The sequence below is a fragment of the Cryptotermes secundus genome, unplaced genomic scaffold (assembly GCF_002891405.2).
Source record: "Cryptotermes secundus unplaced genomic scaffold, Csec_1.0 scaffold89, whole genome shotgun sequence".
NCBI classification, from domain to species: Eukaryota; Metazoa; Arthropoda; class Insecta; order Blattodea; family Kalotermitidae; genus Cryptotermes; species Cryptotermes secundus.
Window position 1 is genome coordinate 244,855 of NW_019725837.1, and position 18,640 is coordinate 263,494.

Genomic DNA, 18,640 nt, shown 5'->3' on the forward strand with positions numbered 1-18,640 from the left:
CATTCACCTTATTTATCTGACTTAGCCCCCTTGCAATTTTTGGCTCTTTCCAAAATAAAAAAATTCCCTGAATGCACATAGATTTGCTGACATTCCTGACATCCAACGCAACATGACAATGTTACTGTGAGGTATTCTGGAAAACAATTTTCAATACTGTTTCCAGCAGTGGCACCATAGTCTCATGACGTGCATAGCTTCACTAGGAGAGTATTTCGAAGGTGACAGCAGCTGCCAGTGCACAAATAAGCAAATTTTGCATTCACAGGGCCATTCCAGGAATTAAATTGTCTCACATTGCACATAATGTTTCATGATATGTCTGACTGCCTATATATTTTGGTTTTCATATGTCATGTTTTAGTGATAGATGCTGGCACAACTCAGTTGCTACAGTGATTATGCTACAGCTTGATGACCAGGGAATCAGGGTTTGCCAGCATGAGAAAGCATTTTTCTCTTCCCAGTATTCAGACTGGCTCTGGGAGCCACTCAGCCTCCTATCCAGTGAATACCACAGGCTCTTTCCATGGCATAAAACAGCTGGGGCATAAAGATGATCACTCACTTCCATTTATTGCCAGAGTTAAGAATGTATGGAGAAACACCTCTTTACCCTTGGACCTTTATGATATGGCACTTAATTCAGCACAGGGACAGCATTACCTTTATCACATTTTAGTCACTTACTTGGTTTTGATATAAAGAAACAGTCATACTGAGTATACTAATAGAATTCCTTTATACATTTTTGATACAATCCAACCATGGATATTTCATGCTGGATTTTAAACTGTTCTTACACTGCTGAAGCATCAGAACATCAGTGAAACTGTGGATTTTGATGGTATTATATATAAAAAAAGTCAATATATAGGATTCTTCCCTAGCAGAACCTACCACAACCTCCTGAAACCACATGTATAAACACAGAAACAATTAGAAATGTTTGTTGAAATTAAGCTAGTCTATAAGACCCTGTTTTAATAAATTAGAGTAATTTAGATTGTATTTATTAATGTAGATAAAATTGCAGATTATGTACCAGGGTTCTGGAACCTATATTTCCTTAAAGGAAAGTACTGATTATACTGTATGAAATTAATTTGCAAAACCATTAAATGAAAAAGCATACAAAACTTGCCAAATATCTCAATTAAAGAAAAAAATTCTGGGGATTTTTCTTTCAGTTATTTTATTTCCCTGTGACTTCTTTGTATGTGGAAGTAATATCGAAACTAACAAGTTAATAATTATATTTAAGCATCCTGTTGCACTCTATACGATAAATGATATAAACTCCATCTCAAGTGCAAACAATATATTTTGTGTTTTTGATCTTGCTTCCCCACACTACATGTTTCGGCCTCAGACGGCCATCATCAGGTGTATAACACTCACGTCGCTGTCACACTGCACCCAGCTCAAAATTTAACATCTAAAACACTCTCCCTGTCATTATCAACTTCCAATCCATTGATAGCTGTCTGGCTCGTAGATTATTTCACACACGTTAATTTTACTTTATTGTAATGGCACCATAATAAAATCTTTAGTTCTAATTTTAAAACCTTTAAATTCTTTCTCCAAATTTTAAAATTTTAAAATTATTAGGGTTATTCGCCCTATGTTTAAAGTGCTGCAGCGGCTAGTTCTTGTTTCCACACTGTATAGTTGTTATCCTGTGTAGTCTTTCTGTGTGCGTGCCGCTGCTATTCTTTATTACNTGGTGCCATTACAATAAAGTAAAATTAACGTGTGTGAAATAATCTATGAGCCAGACAGCTATCAACGGATTGGAAGTTGATAATGACAGGGAGAGTGTTTTAGATGTTAAATTTTGAGCTGGGTGCAGTGTGACAGCGACGTGAGTGTTATACACCTGATGATGGCCGTCTGAGGCCGAAACATGTAGTGTGGGGAAGCAAGATCAAAGACACAAAATATATTGTTTGCATTTGAGATGGAGTTTATATCATTTAAGTTAATAATTAACTGAAACATTCAACATCTTTGTAACAATTTGCATATGAATGTGTTCCCTGTCATCTTTAATTTCTATGTTATTATTATTAACAGTAATATGCATTCAGATACAGACATGCATACATATGTAAGTGTATCTTATTGCAGTGAAAAGGGCATGAAAAAGGTAAAGCTGTCCCTGTGTTTAATCAATTAAGCACAATGCCATGAAGATGAATGGGGGAGTGGATGTACACATTTTCTTGACCTTGGCACTATTTGGATGTGTGTGGTCAGCTTCAAATTCTGGTCGCTTTACCCTTGGGGAAAGAGCCCTCAGTGGTCAGGACAACATGGAGAGGAGAAAAATCCTGTCCTTATTAAGTATTCGAACTCTGACCCCTGGGGTGTCCAAACCATAGCACAGTTGCTATACCAACTGTGCTAACCTGGCTCTCAGGCCATGGAATAGCAGCTGCATTTTTAGGTTGTTTACAGATTTTGTATGTAAATACTTACCTCTTTCTGTCATTCCAGTTGGATAACTTGCATCTCTGACTCCAGTCACAATGTTATTTACTGTGGTCATCAGGTGGCTTTTGGAACTGCTGTTTCTGAGACTCTTTGGCAGCTCAGGCAATGAGTTAGGGCCAACAACTAACTGCAGCAATGTGAAGTATGGGTTATTAACTATTATTGTATTATATTACAGATTTAATATAGAGAAATCTTGAAGACAAATGCAGTATCTTTCATTACCTGTTCCAATGAGATAAAGAGATAAAAAACTACACTTAGTTTGGGTAACTGTCCAAATAAAACCTAACCTTGAACTGAAACCAGAAAAGTAGTTAACAGCATATGTAACAAACACCACAGTCCAGTGTCAGACTTAATTTGGGTAATTATCCAAACTAAGTCTAACCTTGGACCACAACTGGAAAAGTTAATAATATAAATAATAAATGACTGGGCGCAGTGATCAGTATTCTTGGGTTGTATTCAGAAGGGTACGGAGACTAGCTGTCTTGAGTGGGTTTTTCATAATTTCCTGAGTCAAGTGAATCCTATGACAAAACCTTAGAAATGATTAAAACCTATGCCTTCCACATCCACTACAATTCATTATTCAATCTTCCTTTGTTTACTTATATGTAACATATACAGTTGGCATTATTAAGCAAAGCAATTGTACAATATTGCATTTCAACTGAAAGAATTTTATAATGAAGTATACTCTGTACAGATTCAAGTTATTCTGTCAACAAGCTGTAAATGTCAATTGCACATATGACTTATCTGATTCCACATCTATGCGCATCTGAAAGTCTTAATTTATTAAATGGACATAAATAAGAGGTAGAAAGATACTTTTTTACATTTTCATTTTGAGCCAACAGTAGCTCATGAAATTTGAAAAAGAATTGTCTGTTGAAAAAGTGTCAATACACCTGCAGTGTGAAATGATTCTACTAGTAAGCTGTTTTTATCCATAATGCATATAACAAATACTATCTTATATATGGAATCACTTAAATTAGTTTCCATTAAGAAGACTTTAAAACTTAAATGTTAATGACAAGCACTGAGATAAATTTCTTCATTACATTAAATGCTTTAAAGTTTTGAAATTAAGCATGTGTACATGTATATAAGTATATCAAATATATTTATAAAGACTTGCAAAACTATTAGATCAGTTTTAATAACCCATTCATTCTTCTTACTTCCAACCTCATTCCTACAAGTTTTAAATGAATTTTCATTGGGGGTGGGGAAGAGAAAACCCCCTTTGTTACAAGAAATATAAAATTCCCTATATGCAAACTACTAGAAGAGATTCACGTTAATGTTTTAGTTGGTTGTTCTATGAATTCAACTCCTGCACCTCAAGAGAGGTGTGGGATAATTGAAAGAGACTGCTTGCTGTGGAAAATGTAGTAAGGTTTGGTGAAAGAAGGGCAAATATTATATCAATAGCATGCTCCCACAATTCATTAATCACTGCTGATAATGCAGAATACAAGAATCATGTGCTCCATCTAAGTCTTTTTAACTTCAGTGTACTTTGAAAATTTAATAGCTAAAGTTGCTCCTCAAACTGAATTAAAGCGGAATCAGAAACAAGGAAAGGAGACAACATGGTCATCACCCAATGACTGCAGTTTTTCAGTGTCTATAGCAGATATTGGATAAGATATGAACTCAACAGAATTAACAAATGCCAAATGATATAGAATAGACTGAAGCACTTTGTTAGACCTATTTGGGATGTTTAAACATTCAAGTGTTCAAAGTAGTGAAATAAACATAAGGCAATCTTCAGTGAATGCCTAGGTATAGAAATTACACTGTCTTTACCTTAAACTTACATACAAAAAATAATTCAAACAATTTTTGAACATCAGAACAAAATCTGCATGGGAGGGGAATTTTAAAATGAAGGTCAAAACTCGTTTTCCATACCTTAAGCTGTACTGGAAGTTCACTTGGCAGTTCAACATCTGACTTTTGCAAGTTCTTGGCTTCAGTCACAGGAACACTGGCATTGGTGATGTTCTCTGACTTGTCCGTTGCTGGATTTTGATGAGCTGATGCAGTTACTAGAAATGCACAATTGTTCAGCAACTCTTACATTTTTCATAATATTCATATTAATTCTGTTCTTTGCATCAGTAAATATATAACACTGCAGCATGAAGCAATTTGCTAGTAATTTAAAAATGAGATGTAATAATGTATATTTGATTTATGATAAAGTAATAATAGAATTCTAAAATATAACAAGAATATAATAATTTTAATAACAGCACCATCCAGTGTAATATATATTAGGTACTTCATTTTACTGTTTTTACATGTTTCAGCCCATACAGCTCATCTTCAGAAGGCATACATTGAAATGGATATAAAACTGCTTTAGAATTATAATATCTTATAGTTCTGTCTAAATTTTAAAGTAATTTCTTTCCTTGTATGCCCTCTCAAGATGACCCATATGGGCTGAAACATGTAATGACAGTAAAACAAAATACCTCATATACGTTACACTGGATGGTATTCTTATTAATACAAAGGTCAGTTAAAAAGTAGTGGCAACACCTCTATAGTTCTGAAGTGACTTTATTACCTGAGGTGAACACACTTACATTCTTTCAATATAATTGTCCCCCATGTGGACTACCTTCTGCCAAATTTGTGGAAGGCGTTGTACACCATCAGCGCGTCCACTTCTGTTGATGTCCAGCAGTAACAGCACTACAGCATGAATAATCTCCCCTCTTGTGTTGTAACATGTTCCTCGTGGTGGTTCTTTCATTTTGGCAAAGAGATTATAATCGCACAGACTCATATCAGGTCAGTATGGCAAATATTGCAGTATCTCCCATCTCCAGCGGTGAAGGAGATCCTTGACAGCACCAGTAGAATGAGCCCTTGCATTATCATGAAGGATGATGGGGTTTGTTGCCAACAAGTGTTGTCACTTTCTCCTGAGAGCTGGAAGATGATTATGCAGGAAATTGCAGTAGTAGGCACCATTGACTGTCTGTCACTGAGGAACAGTGTGGTGCAGTATCACTCCATCAATGCCATATGCCACAATGATCATCACCTTCATATTACTCTGTGTAGGGCGCACTTTCTTTGGATGAGGAGAGCCAGGATGCTTCCATTCATTTGATTGTCGCTTCAAGTGCAGTTCATATGAGCGAGCGCAAGTTGCGTCCAGAGTGACGATCCTTGATCCTTCCAAGGAAGTCGTCACCTTCCCTCTGGTACTGTTCCAACAAGTCTTATGCAATATCATAACGTTTCCATTGTTGCACCTTGGACATTGTATGGGGTGCCCAACATGCTGTAATTTTGCAGTATCCAAGAATATCGTGCAGAATGTGGAGCACAGTTTTGTGACATATGCCTACCTCAGCAGCTAACTCCCGCACAGCCCATCGACAATTGACATCCAGCAAAGAAGCAAGAAGCTGAATTGTGTGGTTGTCAACATGGGGTCATCCTGAACAATGGCTGTCCTGGATGGCATCTCTCCCTTCGCGGAACAATTTCACCCAATGCGCCACTGTGCGATATGGCAAAGCAGCATCACCACATGCTTCTCGCATTCCCTGATAACAGTTTTGTGCACTACGACCTCATGCAACTTCAATTTTTATCCAGGAGCGTTGTTTTTGTTTGGTAAACATGTTGTTAGGGTGCTTGAACTGGGCTCCTGCACTTCCAAGATGATGCACAATGCAACTCAATGAAACACAACCAGAGTCACTAACTGCACTACTTCAACTGAACTTCTGCTATCAGCTGCAGACAGTGCTAGTGCCACCTGACGCACATCTTTCATGTTACAGCAGTGTTGCCACTATTTTTTATCCAACCCTTGTATGAGTGTAACAAGAAGATATAATGTATCAAAATAACAAGAATATGGTCTTCATATGATATACTTGCTTATAACTTGATGGATTAATCAACTTACTCAGTATCAATGTATTTATTTACACCAGGGAACTGAAGTTTGTTTGGATGTACATAATTAGAGTGAATATTTTGGCAGAGACCATCAACAATAAGGACATTTGGAACATTAAAAAAACGGTTATAAAAGTGGAGTTTCAAGGGCATAATTTTCTCACAAGAGGTTGGTTCTATCTCATGAATATGAGGCTGCTAGTTTAGCATATACATCACCTGGTGCCTCTTCGTTTTCCACTTCTTCACTCTGAGACACGTTTGCAATGTTCATGGTAGTATTTTCAGCTTCATAAGATTTTGATGAGGATGGCTGATCTAAAGGACCTTGTGTACTGGATGATTCACTTGTTGTCACATTTCTGTCAATTTCCGGTTCTGATTCTTCATCGGTATCCAGCGTGCTATTGGTTGACCGCCGACGTCTTCCAAATGAATGCACACCGTTATTACAACGAATCTGAAAGGAAATTAATTAGACTTTCTCTGTCAAACTGCATGAATGCATGAAGTAACTCCATCATGGCCTTGAAGTATTCAAACTTAATACCATAATGCACACTTCAGACTTCATAAAAATATTGCAGAAATTATGTTATGGCGTTATGTTACATTTATCTTCAACATGCAGCTAGTTTTCCTCAACAGTGCGGTTCCAATCAACATACTATTATTTTTTTTAATGCTAGTGGGGTGGGACTAAGTCCCTTGTACTGCGGCCACTTCTGGCCTATTGTACCAGCCCCAGATGATAGGTGAGGGTGATTGTCGAGCAAATGGTGGAATGAAGATTGGCAGGGGAAACCGAAGTACTTGGAGAAAACCTGCCCCAGCGTCACTTTGTCCACCACAAATTCCACTTGACCAGACCCGGGCCACTGTGGTGGGACGCCAGCGACTAACCTCTTGAGCTATGGTGTGGCCAATCAACATACTAAAGAGCATCACTGGATGCACAAAGAGTCATCAGTTGACACATGCAACCAAGAAGCCAGGCTTTTGCTTCACCTTGGAATAAAATGTATATGTTTACTTATTAACCTTTAAACGCCAGACTTCTGAAATAGTGGTAAGCTTGAGCTGGCCGGAGTTTATTTAAATGCCCGCTGGTGCTGCGCGTTTAAATGCCCATTGCTACTCTGCGTTTAAATGTCTGTTTCTGTTAGTGCGCCTAAACAATTTAAGCTTTGTGTTTACAAATGCTGTATCTAACTCAATTTTTATGATAAACGGATGGAATTAATTTTGTTTGTATCAGCAAAGAACATACTGTCGCATATTATAACGGAAGATTTGAAATTTTTTATACAAATTATACTCTATTTTCAATATTTTGTTTTTAATTTTGATGAGTACTGCATAAATGGTTTCTCAGTTCTTCACAGAGTTGTTCTGCATTACAAATTCATTTCTGTTTGTAACAATTGACAAATTTTAGCAGTCCCTGATGCGATAAAACATATGGAAGCCATAAAATCATTTGGTCTTCTGCTAGCACTGCTTACACTTCGGATTTTCGAATCTTTGTCTGAAGGTCAGAAGAATGAAAGAATGGTTATTCAAGAGAAAGCTAGAGGGGTCCGTTCTTCAGTGCTAAGACCTTCCGTTATAGCTACAAAAGCTTATTGCCCTTTCTATGGGCCTGAACAGACAGCTGCATCGCGGCTGAGATTCAGAGTGCGGTCTGTTTTCTGTGTGTGCTTAGTGAAATCGAATACTGTAGTTTTATATCAGCCTATATATACATCAAGCAAATAACAACAAAAAAGGTATGTACATCGAATTTTACTATATATTTTTAACTAATTATTCTGCAGAATCTGCAATAAAAGTAGTCGCTCGTGGATGAGTTTGGGCATAACTCATACGTATACTCTTTTTGTTGTTGTTCAGTTGGGTATCATTTTAATTTTTCTATAAGGCTTTACTCAAGTCTGTCTGGTAATTAATACATTTAAAAATAAATATTTAGGACTGTGCATGCGCTTCTAATAGCAGCGGGTGCGCGCACTTCCCCTAGCGGAATTTAAATGCCTGACTGGCCAAAACGGGGTACTTTGGCCACGACGATTTTACTCACCACTGGCACAAACGGGGCACTTCGGCACTTAAAGGTTAAATGAGTTGCTTTGATCCAAGAAAACAAATTATATTTTTCTTGCTCACAGACATTTTATTTTGGCACTGCATAGCACACACCAACAACTTCAATTTAGAAGAAAACACATGCAAGGAACATGATATCCTTATTAATTTAAATATGGAATTCTGTGTTAAGACTAAATATTCTGATAAGTGGTTACGAGGGTTCTGATGAAACCTGCTGCCTTCATCTACAAGGCATATAGGAAAATAAAGGAAATAGGTTCCTTAGAAACGTTGGAACTATCAGACATGTTACACAGTGTCACAATCCAGAAGTCCATAACCTAAACCTTCACTACTGTGAAAATCCCCAGTCTTATATATTCTTACTGCGATTAAGTTTTATAACGTTCTGTAAATAACTGTGAGGTACAACATAGGTCAGGCTTCTAATGCCCATGCAACAGAAATGAATAATGAAACTCATCACATATACTTTTGTTTGCACATTAAATTAACATTATGTAATATAATGCTAGAGCCATTTAGCAAGTTAAATGTCTTAATTTGCCATATTATCTAACATATTTGAATTTTAACTATAAGAAAATAAATTCAGATTAATACAACCGACCGAAAAACACCATGGAGCTGAGTCATTCTTGAATACTTAGCAGTTGCTCAGTTACTCAAGAAATTCCATGAATTTTATGGAACCTGAAGGTTCATCACCACGTTTCCAGAAACCTGTCACCCTTCCTATCCTAACCCATATGAAACTAGTCCAGATCCTCCCACCATTTTCTTTAAGATCCATTTTAATACTCTCCTCTCATCTATGTGTAAATCTTCCACTGGTTTCCTTCTTTCATGCTCTCACCAAAATATTATTCAGTCTATTCTCTTCCATGTATGTTACATGCCCTGCCCATCTCATCCTCCTTCATTTGATCATTCTGCCATTTGACAGGGAGCACAGGCTATGGAGCTCCTCATTGTGCAGTTTCCTCTAGTCTCTTGTTACTGCTTGCTCTTAGGTTCACATTTGGTCCTCACACCCACATAAACTAATGCAAAAATTATAGTTTTGTGAACTGTAATCTTTATATGTCTGGACAACAGATAGGAGACACAGGAGTCTGAACTGAATAGTAGCAAACATTCCTTATGTATAATGTTCTCTTAATTTTCAAGAATACAAATTCAATTTGTTGGTGCTGCTGCTAAATAATACTAACAACGACGACAACATTAATGTATATCATGCAACTGCATTGCTCAAATTCCACTTACTGCAGTGCTGCAGTTTCAGAAATTAGAAATTAATGTTGAGCCATATTTACAAGCATGATTCCATACACAGTTTACAAAATAAACAGGAAACTAATCAAATTCAATAATGTTTATAAAAATCACATAAAAACCCAAGAATTTGTACTGACTTTTCAACGAATAGTGAATAGTACAGAACAGGGAATGGAGATAGATGAGTTTAAAATAGTTTTGTATATTCTAATTTTTGTTTTTAGACAGCAGATGAGAAGACAAAAGATTCTGGATTGAATGGTAGCAAGCATTACTCAGATTCAACCTCCTCTTAATTTCCTCCTGAATCAGGTTTTGATTTGTTAGAGTCATTCACAAATATCTGAACTGTGCCACATTTTCAAAACATCTGTCAGCTATCTTCATGTCGTGATTTTGCCCTGTATTCTGGTGACAAGACAGCAACATATACGAGGGATGTTCAAGTTCTAAGGTCTCCGATTTTTTTCTCAGGACTGGGAGCAGATAGACATATGCGGTTTAGTTTAAAATACATGTGCATGAATGCATGACAGAGATGGCAGCACTGTAGGGCACATAGAACTCTAGTGGTGGCAGTGAGAGTGAGGAGTGTTTTTGATACCTAAAATGGCGACGTTTTCATTACAAGAACAGCGAGTAATCATTCATTTTCTCCACTTGCGTGGTGCGACACCCATTTAAATTCATCGCCAGTTGAGTGAGACGTGGTGATGGTGTCATGAATGTGAAAAATGTGCGTTCGTGGGTGCGAGAGTTCAAAGAAGGCCGAACATCGTGTGACAACGAACCAAAACAAGCTCGGCCTTGCACCAGCCGGTCTGGCAACATGGTCGAGCGAGTTGAGAAAGTTGTTTTGGGGTATCACCGATTGAGTGTGGAAAACATCGCCTCCAAAGATGGCATTTCCATGGGATCTGTGCACACAATCCTGCATGAAGACCTGCGAATGCAGAAACTGTCCTCCAGGTGGGTGCCACGAATGTTGGTGGATGACCACAAGGCTGCGCGCATGGCAATTTGCCAGGCGAAGTTGACACATTATGGAGGCATGAATGGGAATTTCTTTTCATCACTTGTGACAATGGATGAGACATGGATGCCATTTTTCAATCCTGAAACGAAGCGCCAGTCAGCTCAATGGAAGCACACAGACTCACTGCCACCACAAAAAATTTTCAGGTAAGCGCCAGTGCTGAAAAAATGATGGTGGCCATGTTTTGGGACAGCGATGGCATAATCCTTACTCATTGCATTCCAAAGGGCACTACAGTGACAGGCGCATCCTACCAAGATGTTTTGAAGAACAACCTCCTTCCAGCACTGCAAGAAAAACGGCCGGAAAAGGCTGCACGTGTGCTCTTTCACCAGGACAATGCACCAGCGCATTGGGCATATGCGATGTAGCAGTTTCTTCATGAAAACAACCTTGAAGTGGTTTCTCATGCTCCCTGCTCACCTGACCTGGCTCCTAGCGATTTTTGGCTTTTCCCAACGATGAAAGACACTCTCCATGGTCGCACAATCACCAGTCGTGCTGCTATTGCATCAGTGATTTTCCAGTGGTCAAAACAGACTCCTACAGAAGCGTTCACAGCGGCCATTGAATCAGGGTATCGATGTTGTGAAAAATGTGTACGGCTGCAGGGAGATTACGTTGAAAAGTGACAGAAGTTTCAAATTTTTTGTACGATTATTGTGTGAGGAAAAAAAAAATTGGTGACCTCAGAACTTGAACGCACCACGTACTTAGTTTTCTCTGTGCTTACTTTTAGAGCAACCTCCTTACTAGCATCAATTAAAGTTTGTGTGTTTTTCTTTATGGTATCTGTGTTGTAATGGATTTGATCAACATGTTGCCAGGAAACAGCTCTGTAATGAAGAATACAGACAACAGTAGAAGGGAAAATGTGTTTTATATATGGTCCATACTGAGTAAAAACACGGAGATATAGGAAGTCTCTTGCATGGCTGCAAAGCGGTAAATATATATCCACAACAATGGGAGGTGATGTTTTCCATGGGCTCAGTGCAAAGGAGTTATCATAAAAACAAACGGCGTTATTATTCAGTTCTGAGTTCTGAGTAGAAGACAGTCACAGAAAGTTCATTGACCTGTGAGGACTTCATTTATTTGTAATACTTGAAGTATGTGAGTCAGTGAGACTGTTATAGCTCCTGCATTTTAAATGTGGTACAGGAGAGGACCAGAGAGAGAGAGACACAGGGAGAGAGAGGGGGGGAGAGGGTCGAGAGAGAGGGGGGGAGAGAGAGAGTGTGTGTGTGTGTGTGTGTAAATCAGCAATAGTAATGTACTGACTGTATTAATTGTGATTAAGAGACACTGTAATGAAGGGGCTAATAAATCTAATCATCCAAACTAGAACCCGTCATTTTTGTTGTGTGTACCTGCCCGTGTGAGATGATATTATCACCCAGTACATATACATCATCAGCACAGACCAACAGCCGATGTGTCCCATTTAATTTCAGTCCCACTTGGTTTTCCTGGACCTTCCTAATGGCATATTCTAAAGCAAAGTTGATAAGCAGTGGAAATAAAGCATCTCCTTGTTTTAGACCACTCAAGATAGAAGAATTATCAAACAAATGTTTACCTATATGGATTTCACTATAAGTTTTGTTTAAACACATTTTAATCAGCTTAACTAGTCTCATGGTTATCCCAAACTCTATGAAAATATTGTACAACACTTCCCTTCTAAATTAATCATAGACTTCCTTGAAGTCTATGAATAGCTGATGTACTGTCTCATTGCACCCCCATCTTTTCTACAGTATCTGAATAATGCAAAAGATATGATCTGTAGTTCATCTGTTACGTTGTGACCCACACTGATTCCCAATAATTTCATCTGCATATGGACTTAACCTTGAGAGGAATATTGGATAAAATTTTGTATGAAGTTGATAGCAGTGATATCTCCCGATATTTACTACAGTAAGTTTTATCACCCTTCTTCTGACCTGGTACAATAATAAGACTCCTTCCATTGATCAGGCAATTTTTCCTTATTCCAAATAAAAGTAATTAGCTTATGGATCTTAGAATGCAATACTTTGCCTCCTGCTTAAATAAGTTCTGCTGGAATTTGATCACTACCTGACAATTTACACCTTCTCAACTTTCCAATAGAAATTTCAAACTCTGAATGGCTAAGATCTGGTACTAATGGCTCAGTTGCAAGTATTTCTATATGCCTATGCACATTCAATGACTGAGAGAAGTAGTTCTTGCACCTATTCAAACGTTGTGGGAATCTGCAAGCAGGTCACCATTCTCATCCTTCACTAAGTTACTGCTAGGTTGGTAACCCCTCTTAAAATCATTTATTCCTCAATACAGGTCTCTAATATTCTTTTCTTACTGTTCGTTGCAAGCTCATCAATTTTGTCTTTCAGATAATCCCTCTTCTTAATCCTGAAATGCCTGCTGGTTTTGCATCTTATATTGTTCAGATTATCCCCATTTATTTCGCATGGATCCTGTAACCATTGCAATTTGGCTTGTTTTCTTTGATTTAATAATTTTGGTTATCCTTCATCGAACCATGGGTTATGCTTTTTAAATTCATCATAACCTAGACTCTCCTTGGCATAAATTTTGATATTCTCTCTAATATTTCCACGTCAGTGTCCAAGTTTTCCAAAGCTGTGAACCTATTTGAGATTTCAACGTAATACTGCTCTTTACCTTCTACCCTGTTTAATTTCTTGAGATTGAGCCTCTCCACATGAACTATGTGCATTGTTTGCTTACTCACTGCCAGTTTTTCCCTAACCTTTGCCACCACCAGGTAGTGGTCAGTACCACAATCTGCTGCCCTAAATGACTGAACATCAAATATACTTGAATGCTGTCTCATATCTATCAAAATAGAGTCAATTTTTTCGATTTGTTTTGTTCTTCTTCACACAGTTGGATTTGCATTGTGTATATCTTGTTTATTGTATGTATTTTGTTTTGTATCGTTCCCTTATGTTATAGACTTTCCTTATCTGTATTGGTGTAAGTTCTACTGCCACCGGGTGAACACCCAATTGCAGTAAAAAAATAATAATTTGGTTGTGCATCTTTCCATCAGGAGATGTCCAAGTAAATTCATGAATGTTATGATGTAGGAACATCATGTTTTGGATAATAAGATTTTTGGATGTTGCAAAGTTTACTACTCCATCATCATATAATTCAGGCCATGAGAAGAAACTATCCATGAAGAGTTTGTGTTCCACATTTTCAATCATTGCAGTGAATTCTACCACAAGTTCATGAGTAGCTGTCACTGTAGCAGTAGCATGTTCCCTTTCTTTGCCTAAATACACAGTCAAACTGTATGCATATCCTTCAGAATCACACAGTTTGTATATGGGGATTCCATACCAGTTGTGTTTCCTGCATATACATTGTCTGAAGAATATTTTAGCTTCAAAAACTAAATGATTTCACTGGCTGCTGAATGTTCAGTTGGACTGTTATACTTAACATATGCATTATTATGGATGTTGAATGCAGTATACCAATGTTTCTCAACTGCCGGGCTGCAGCCTGGCACTGGGCCCTGGCATCAATCATACCAGACCGTCTTATAGTAAAAAAGAATTTACCAGGCCGTAGTTGGACAAAGTTTGAGAACCACTGCAGTAGACCTTTGGTTTACAACAGTTTTATATAAACCAATTTTAATATCCAACATTGTCTAGTAATTTTCTTTATTTTTTCCCCAAATTCTAGAATATTTTACACTGTGCTCCCACTACCATGAAAGATTTTTACACCGTGCTTCTGGGCATGTACTGTATTCATGGCAACACCACATTTGGGTATACAGTATACGTTCATTATACAGCAGACTCCTGTGTGCAGTATTGGCTCTTTACTTAACGGTAACTTTATTTTAGAACTCAGTTTGTGAAGTTGAATACTGTAAGTTTTTATTGCTATCTATGCTACATTATTGTGCTTTAAAATTTTGTTGTTAGACAATGCTCCAGGACATCCATCAAACAGTGGAGAGATAAGCATGACCGCGGATGTAAAGGTTTGATATCTGCTGCCAAATATAAGCATGTCTAAATACTGACAGGTACATCTTTTAGTCTTTTCCACCAACTATTGCATAAGTTTAAAGAAAAATAGAACGAAAATGCTCAGTAATGTAGAGCTTTTCATAATATGAGGTGCCTTGTTCTGTTGAACCCACTGGACACCCCTGGGAAGCTGTGGGTTGGAGGTCCAGAAGATCGAGTTTCGGTAGTCAGTTGCCTGCACTGTTTCATTGCACTGTCTTTATTATTTATGGAGAAGACAATTGTTCATCTGAATCACTGACTAACATTAGAGCGTGTGCTATGTCTTACTCCTGAAGTCTCGTCTGCAAAGTCATGTTTTGCACTCAGAAGGAAGCAAACAAACCGTATCACATGGTCACTGTAACTGCAACTGTGGTCTGCAGGTAGCCCCAGTAAAGGCCAATCCCCTGCCCATGCAAGCAATAAATAAATTCTGCTTCTCCACACTGAATGTGACTTTAGTGTCACTGAGGGGATGAGGGAGAGAAATATAAAAAATTACAATACAAAGAATTTGCATATAGATTTCAAAAATTAAAAAGTAATGGAATGAAGATGAGTTACACGATTGTTTTACCAGCTCCTGTTTGTGATTATTAATTACAAAATGCAGTATACACCATTAATTTTGTGGTTCACTCTCAATTTAGGTAATTAATAGTTCCTTTGCGCGTTGAGGCATTATAAAAATGCAGCTGGCAAGTGAAGTTGGTTAGTCTTCTAAGAAAAGCAAACAAAGGCAGACCTCATTAAACAAATGTTTATGAACTGTGAAACATAACACCATGAATCTCTGACCTCTCTATTCCACAAATGTTCCCTGTCAAGTACGAAACATTAGGTGTCTTGTTATCATATACAGTTCTGTTCAGAAGGCTGTGGCACACATTCCGCACAATTGTCATTGAAAAGGGGGGGGGGTGGAGCCTGCTAGTAGTTAAAGCAAATGCGTGGGAACATAAATAAAGCTGCCTATATAAAGGTGCTTGATTCAAAATTTCATACACAGGTAAGTGAATTCTTTGCTAACCATCCAGTGACATGATAGAAATGAGAATTTCAATTTTAAACGGCCCTGGTCCTGAGTAAGTTCAAGCAAATTTGAAGGCCATATGCCACAAAGGTTAACACTGAGATTACTGACTTAGAATCATTGAAAATGAATAGTGAATGAAGGAAAAGCTTAAATTGAAAACATTCGTTCAAAAAGTGACTGTTCGAAAAAGTTACACACATCATTCTACAAATCGAAATCAACTCTTTACTCACTGGTTCACAAATATCCTGGCAGAACTGAACAGTTGCCACAAAATTAACAGTAGATGTTGAAGGGAATCGAAATGCTTTGAAGTCAGCAAACAAATCCCGGACTCCTCTTTCGACCTGAAGTGCTGGAAAGATGTTATGATCATGTGGACACCTGGAAACAGTAACCATGTTGTTCAAACGTTTCAGTGTGTAAGAGTGTTATATGAACTCAACTTTCAACTCTATGTTGCAGAGTCTTCCTCAGTTAAGTAAAAATTTACCTAATTTGTCATGATTCTTCCCACTTTTATGGACCACAAAAGTTCAATACCCTTATAAAAAGATGAAACAGTTCCATCCAGTGTGACTGGTGAAGATTTTTCTTATTTCAATTCTTCATGCCCTTACATGTTTCGGTCCTTAGAGACCATCATCACTGGGACATCGATACAGTTTGGAAACCACTGTTACAATACGTGTTCCGAGCATTAAAATGTATATACACACAATGCTGACAATACACAAATGGATACAAAATCCACAGTTTTCACAAATACAGTGGCTGTCTTGATATATTAACATTTTGTTAGTTAAGTTAGAATTTATAAACTAAATTGGTTCGTGTCCTCTCTCTTGTCACCTCTCCTGATGGGGGCCGAACTTGTACCGCCTGTCTTTCTTGAGAAGAAGGTTCTTTGATGTCATCCTGTGGTTGTTCGTGGTGCACTGTGCTATCTTAACTAACAAAATTTTAATATATCAACACAGACGCTGCAGTTGTGAAAACTTTGGATTTTGTATCCATTTGTGTACTGTCAACATTGTATGTATATATATTTTAACACTTAGAACACCTATTGTAATAGTGGTTTCCAAACTGTATTGGTGTCCCTCTGATGACGGTCTCTAAGGACCAAAACATGTAAGGGCATGAAGAACTGAAATAAGAAAAATTTTCACCAGTCACACTGGACAGAACTGTTTCATCTTTTTATTATATTGTTAGTGTGACAGACCAGAATGAAACAAATCAAATTCAATACTCTCTTCATAAAATCCAGTAACTGGAATCTATTCTGAGACAGTTCAGAACTCAGTCTATTTCTCCAATGTCTATAGCTCTTAAAAATCCACTTTAATATTAGTCGCCAATCTACAACTATTTCTTACCTTAAGGAAATCTTTAGATGGACACCTTTGAAAAAAGCGCATTGAATATACTGTCACCAGAATAAAAATGAGTTTCACAGAATGAAAATCATGTTTATTTGAAAATACAGTAAATGTATGGAATGAAAGTAGATATTCAAAGCAAGTAAATTCATAGTCATGTGTTTTTCAAGTTTGAACAACAGATAAAAACGTCTGAACTCTGGATTTAAATACACTTTGTGCATCCAGAAGATATGCTCAATTAAAAAAACGCAAGTAAGACCTCAGTTGCTTTGCTCAAAACTATAAAGTTAAGTAGTTTCTAAAAGGCTGACAACGGTGTAGGACACGCAGGATTTCTGGTTTTTTTAAGTTATCCATCGCCTGGTATTCTAAAGAACACAACGTTTCGGAAACTGGATCCATTTTTGTCCTCATGTGAGTAGGTGTCTCCCCCCTTTTATCTGAGGACAGAAATATATCCAGTTTCTGAAATGCTGTGTTTTTCAGAGTTCTTTAGAATACCAGGCAAGGGACAAAGCCCAAAAACCCAGTAATTCTGAGTATAAAACTAAGAGATTATACTGAGGCTACAGAAGGATCAGATGGAGGAGATGACAGAGGTTGAAGCCTCCCCATTTTCTTCCCAAAACCAAAGGACTCGCTTCTAGCAAAGTTTGTCACAAATAATATCTGTGTAGACAGAATAGTTAGACACCTGGCGGTGGGAATGTAACAGCTCAAGGAAGATGGCCTCAGTATTACTAACCACATGCAGTGGAGTTCTTAAAAAGCTAACAGTCACACAGCCAGTCAAGAAACTCCTTACATTTTATGAAAATCAAAACTTCATTACCATGTTTGTGAGAGAACTGTCCCAACTAGAATTCTTAAACAATGACATGATAACAATTTATTGAAACTGTCGAAATTTCTCTCAAGAAGAGGAAACCACAGCATTTAAGCCACTTAAGACTATTTTTATAAACCACCCTAGTTTTCCCAGTACTGAAGAACATACTCTTTAAAAAGTAACTTTAACTGTTGGTATTAATATTTGGAATGCTTACTTCCATTTTTAATTTGAATATTTTTTCAAAAATCTGGGAGGCAGATACCTGGGTACCCCCCCCCCCAGTGCCCATACACCTATTCCTTAATTTATTTTACATCTGAGGTAACTCAATATTTATTTATTAAATAGGAACAGGAAGAAGGAACTATTCTTCTTGCACTGGGCCAGTAAAAGAAAGCTCGTATACTCTATGATGATATTCTGAATGCACACACTTGTTGCTAGTTCAGTGTC

The 18,640-nt window shown here is 37.5% G+C and overlaps 1 protein-coding gene across 3 annotated transcripts in view; it reads right to left on the bottom strand.

Moving 5' to 3' along the window:
- Window positions 1-18,640, bottom strand: part of LOC111863521 — a 171,530-nt gene that overhangs the window by 17,911 nt on the left and 134,979 nt on the right. For all 3 annotated transcript variants that reach the window (XM_023849892.2, XM_033751095.1, XM_023849891.2), the window contains 4 exons: window positions 16,201-16,351; window positions 6,670-6,910; window positions 4,432-4,568; window positions 2,485-2,626 (listed from right to left, as the gene is read on the bottom strand). In XM_023849892.2, coding sequence (XP_023705660.1) covers window positions 2,485-2,626; window positions 4,432-4,568; window positions 6,670-6,910; window positions 16,201-16,351 — 671 coding nt within the window. The remainder of the gene's footprint in view (window positions 1-2,484; window positions 2,627-4,431; window positions 4,569-6,669; window positions 6,911-16,200; window positions 16,352-18,640) is intronic.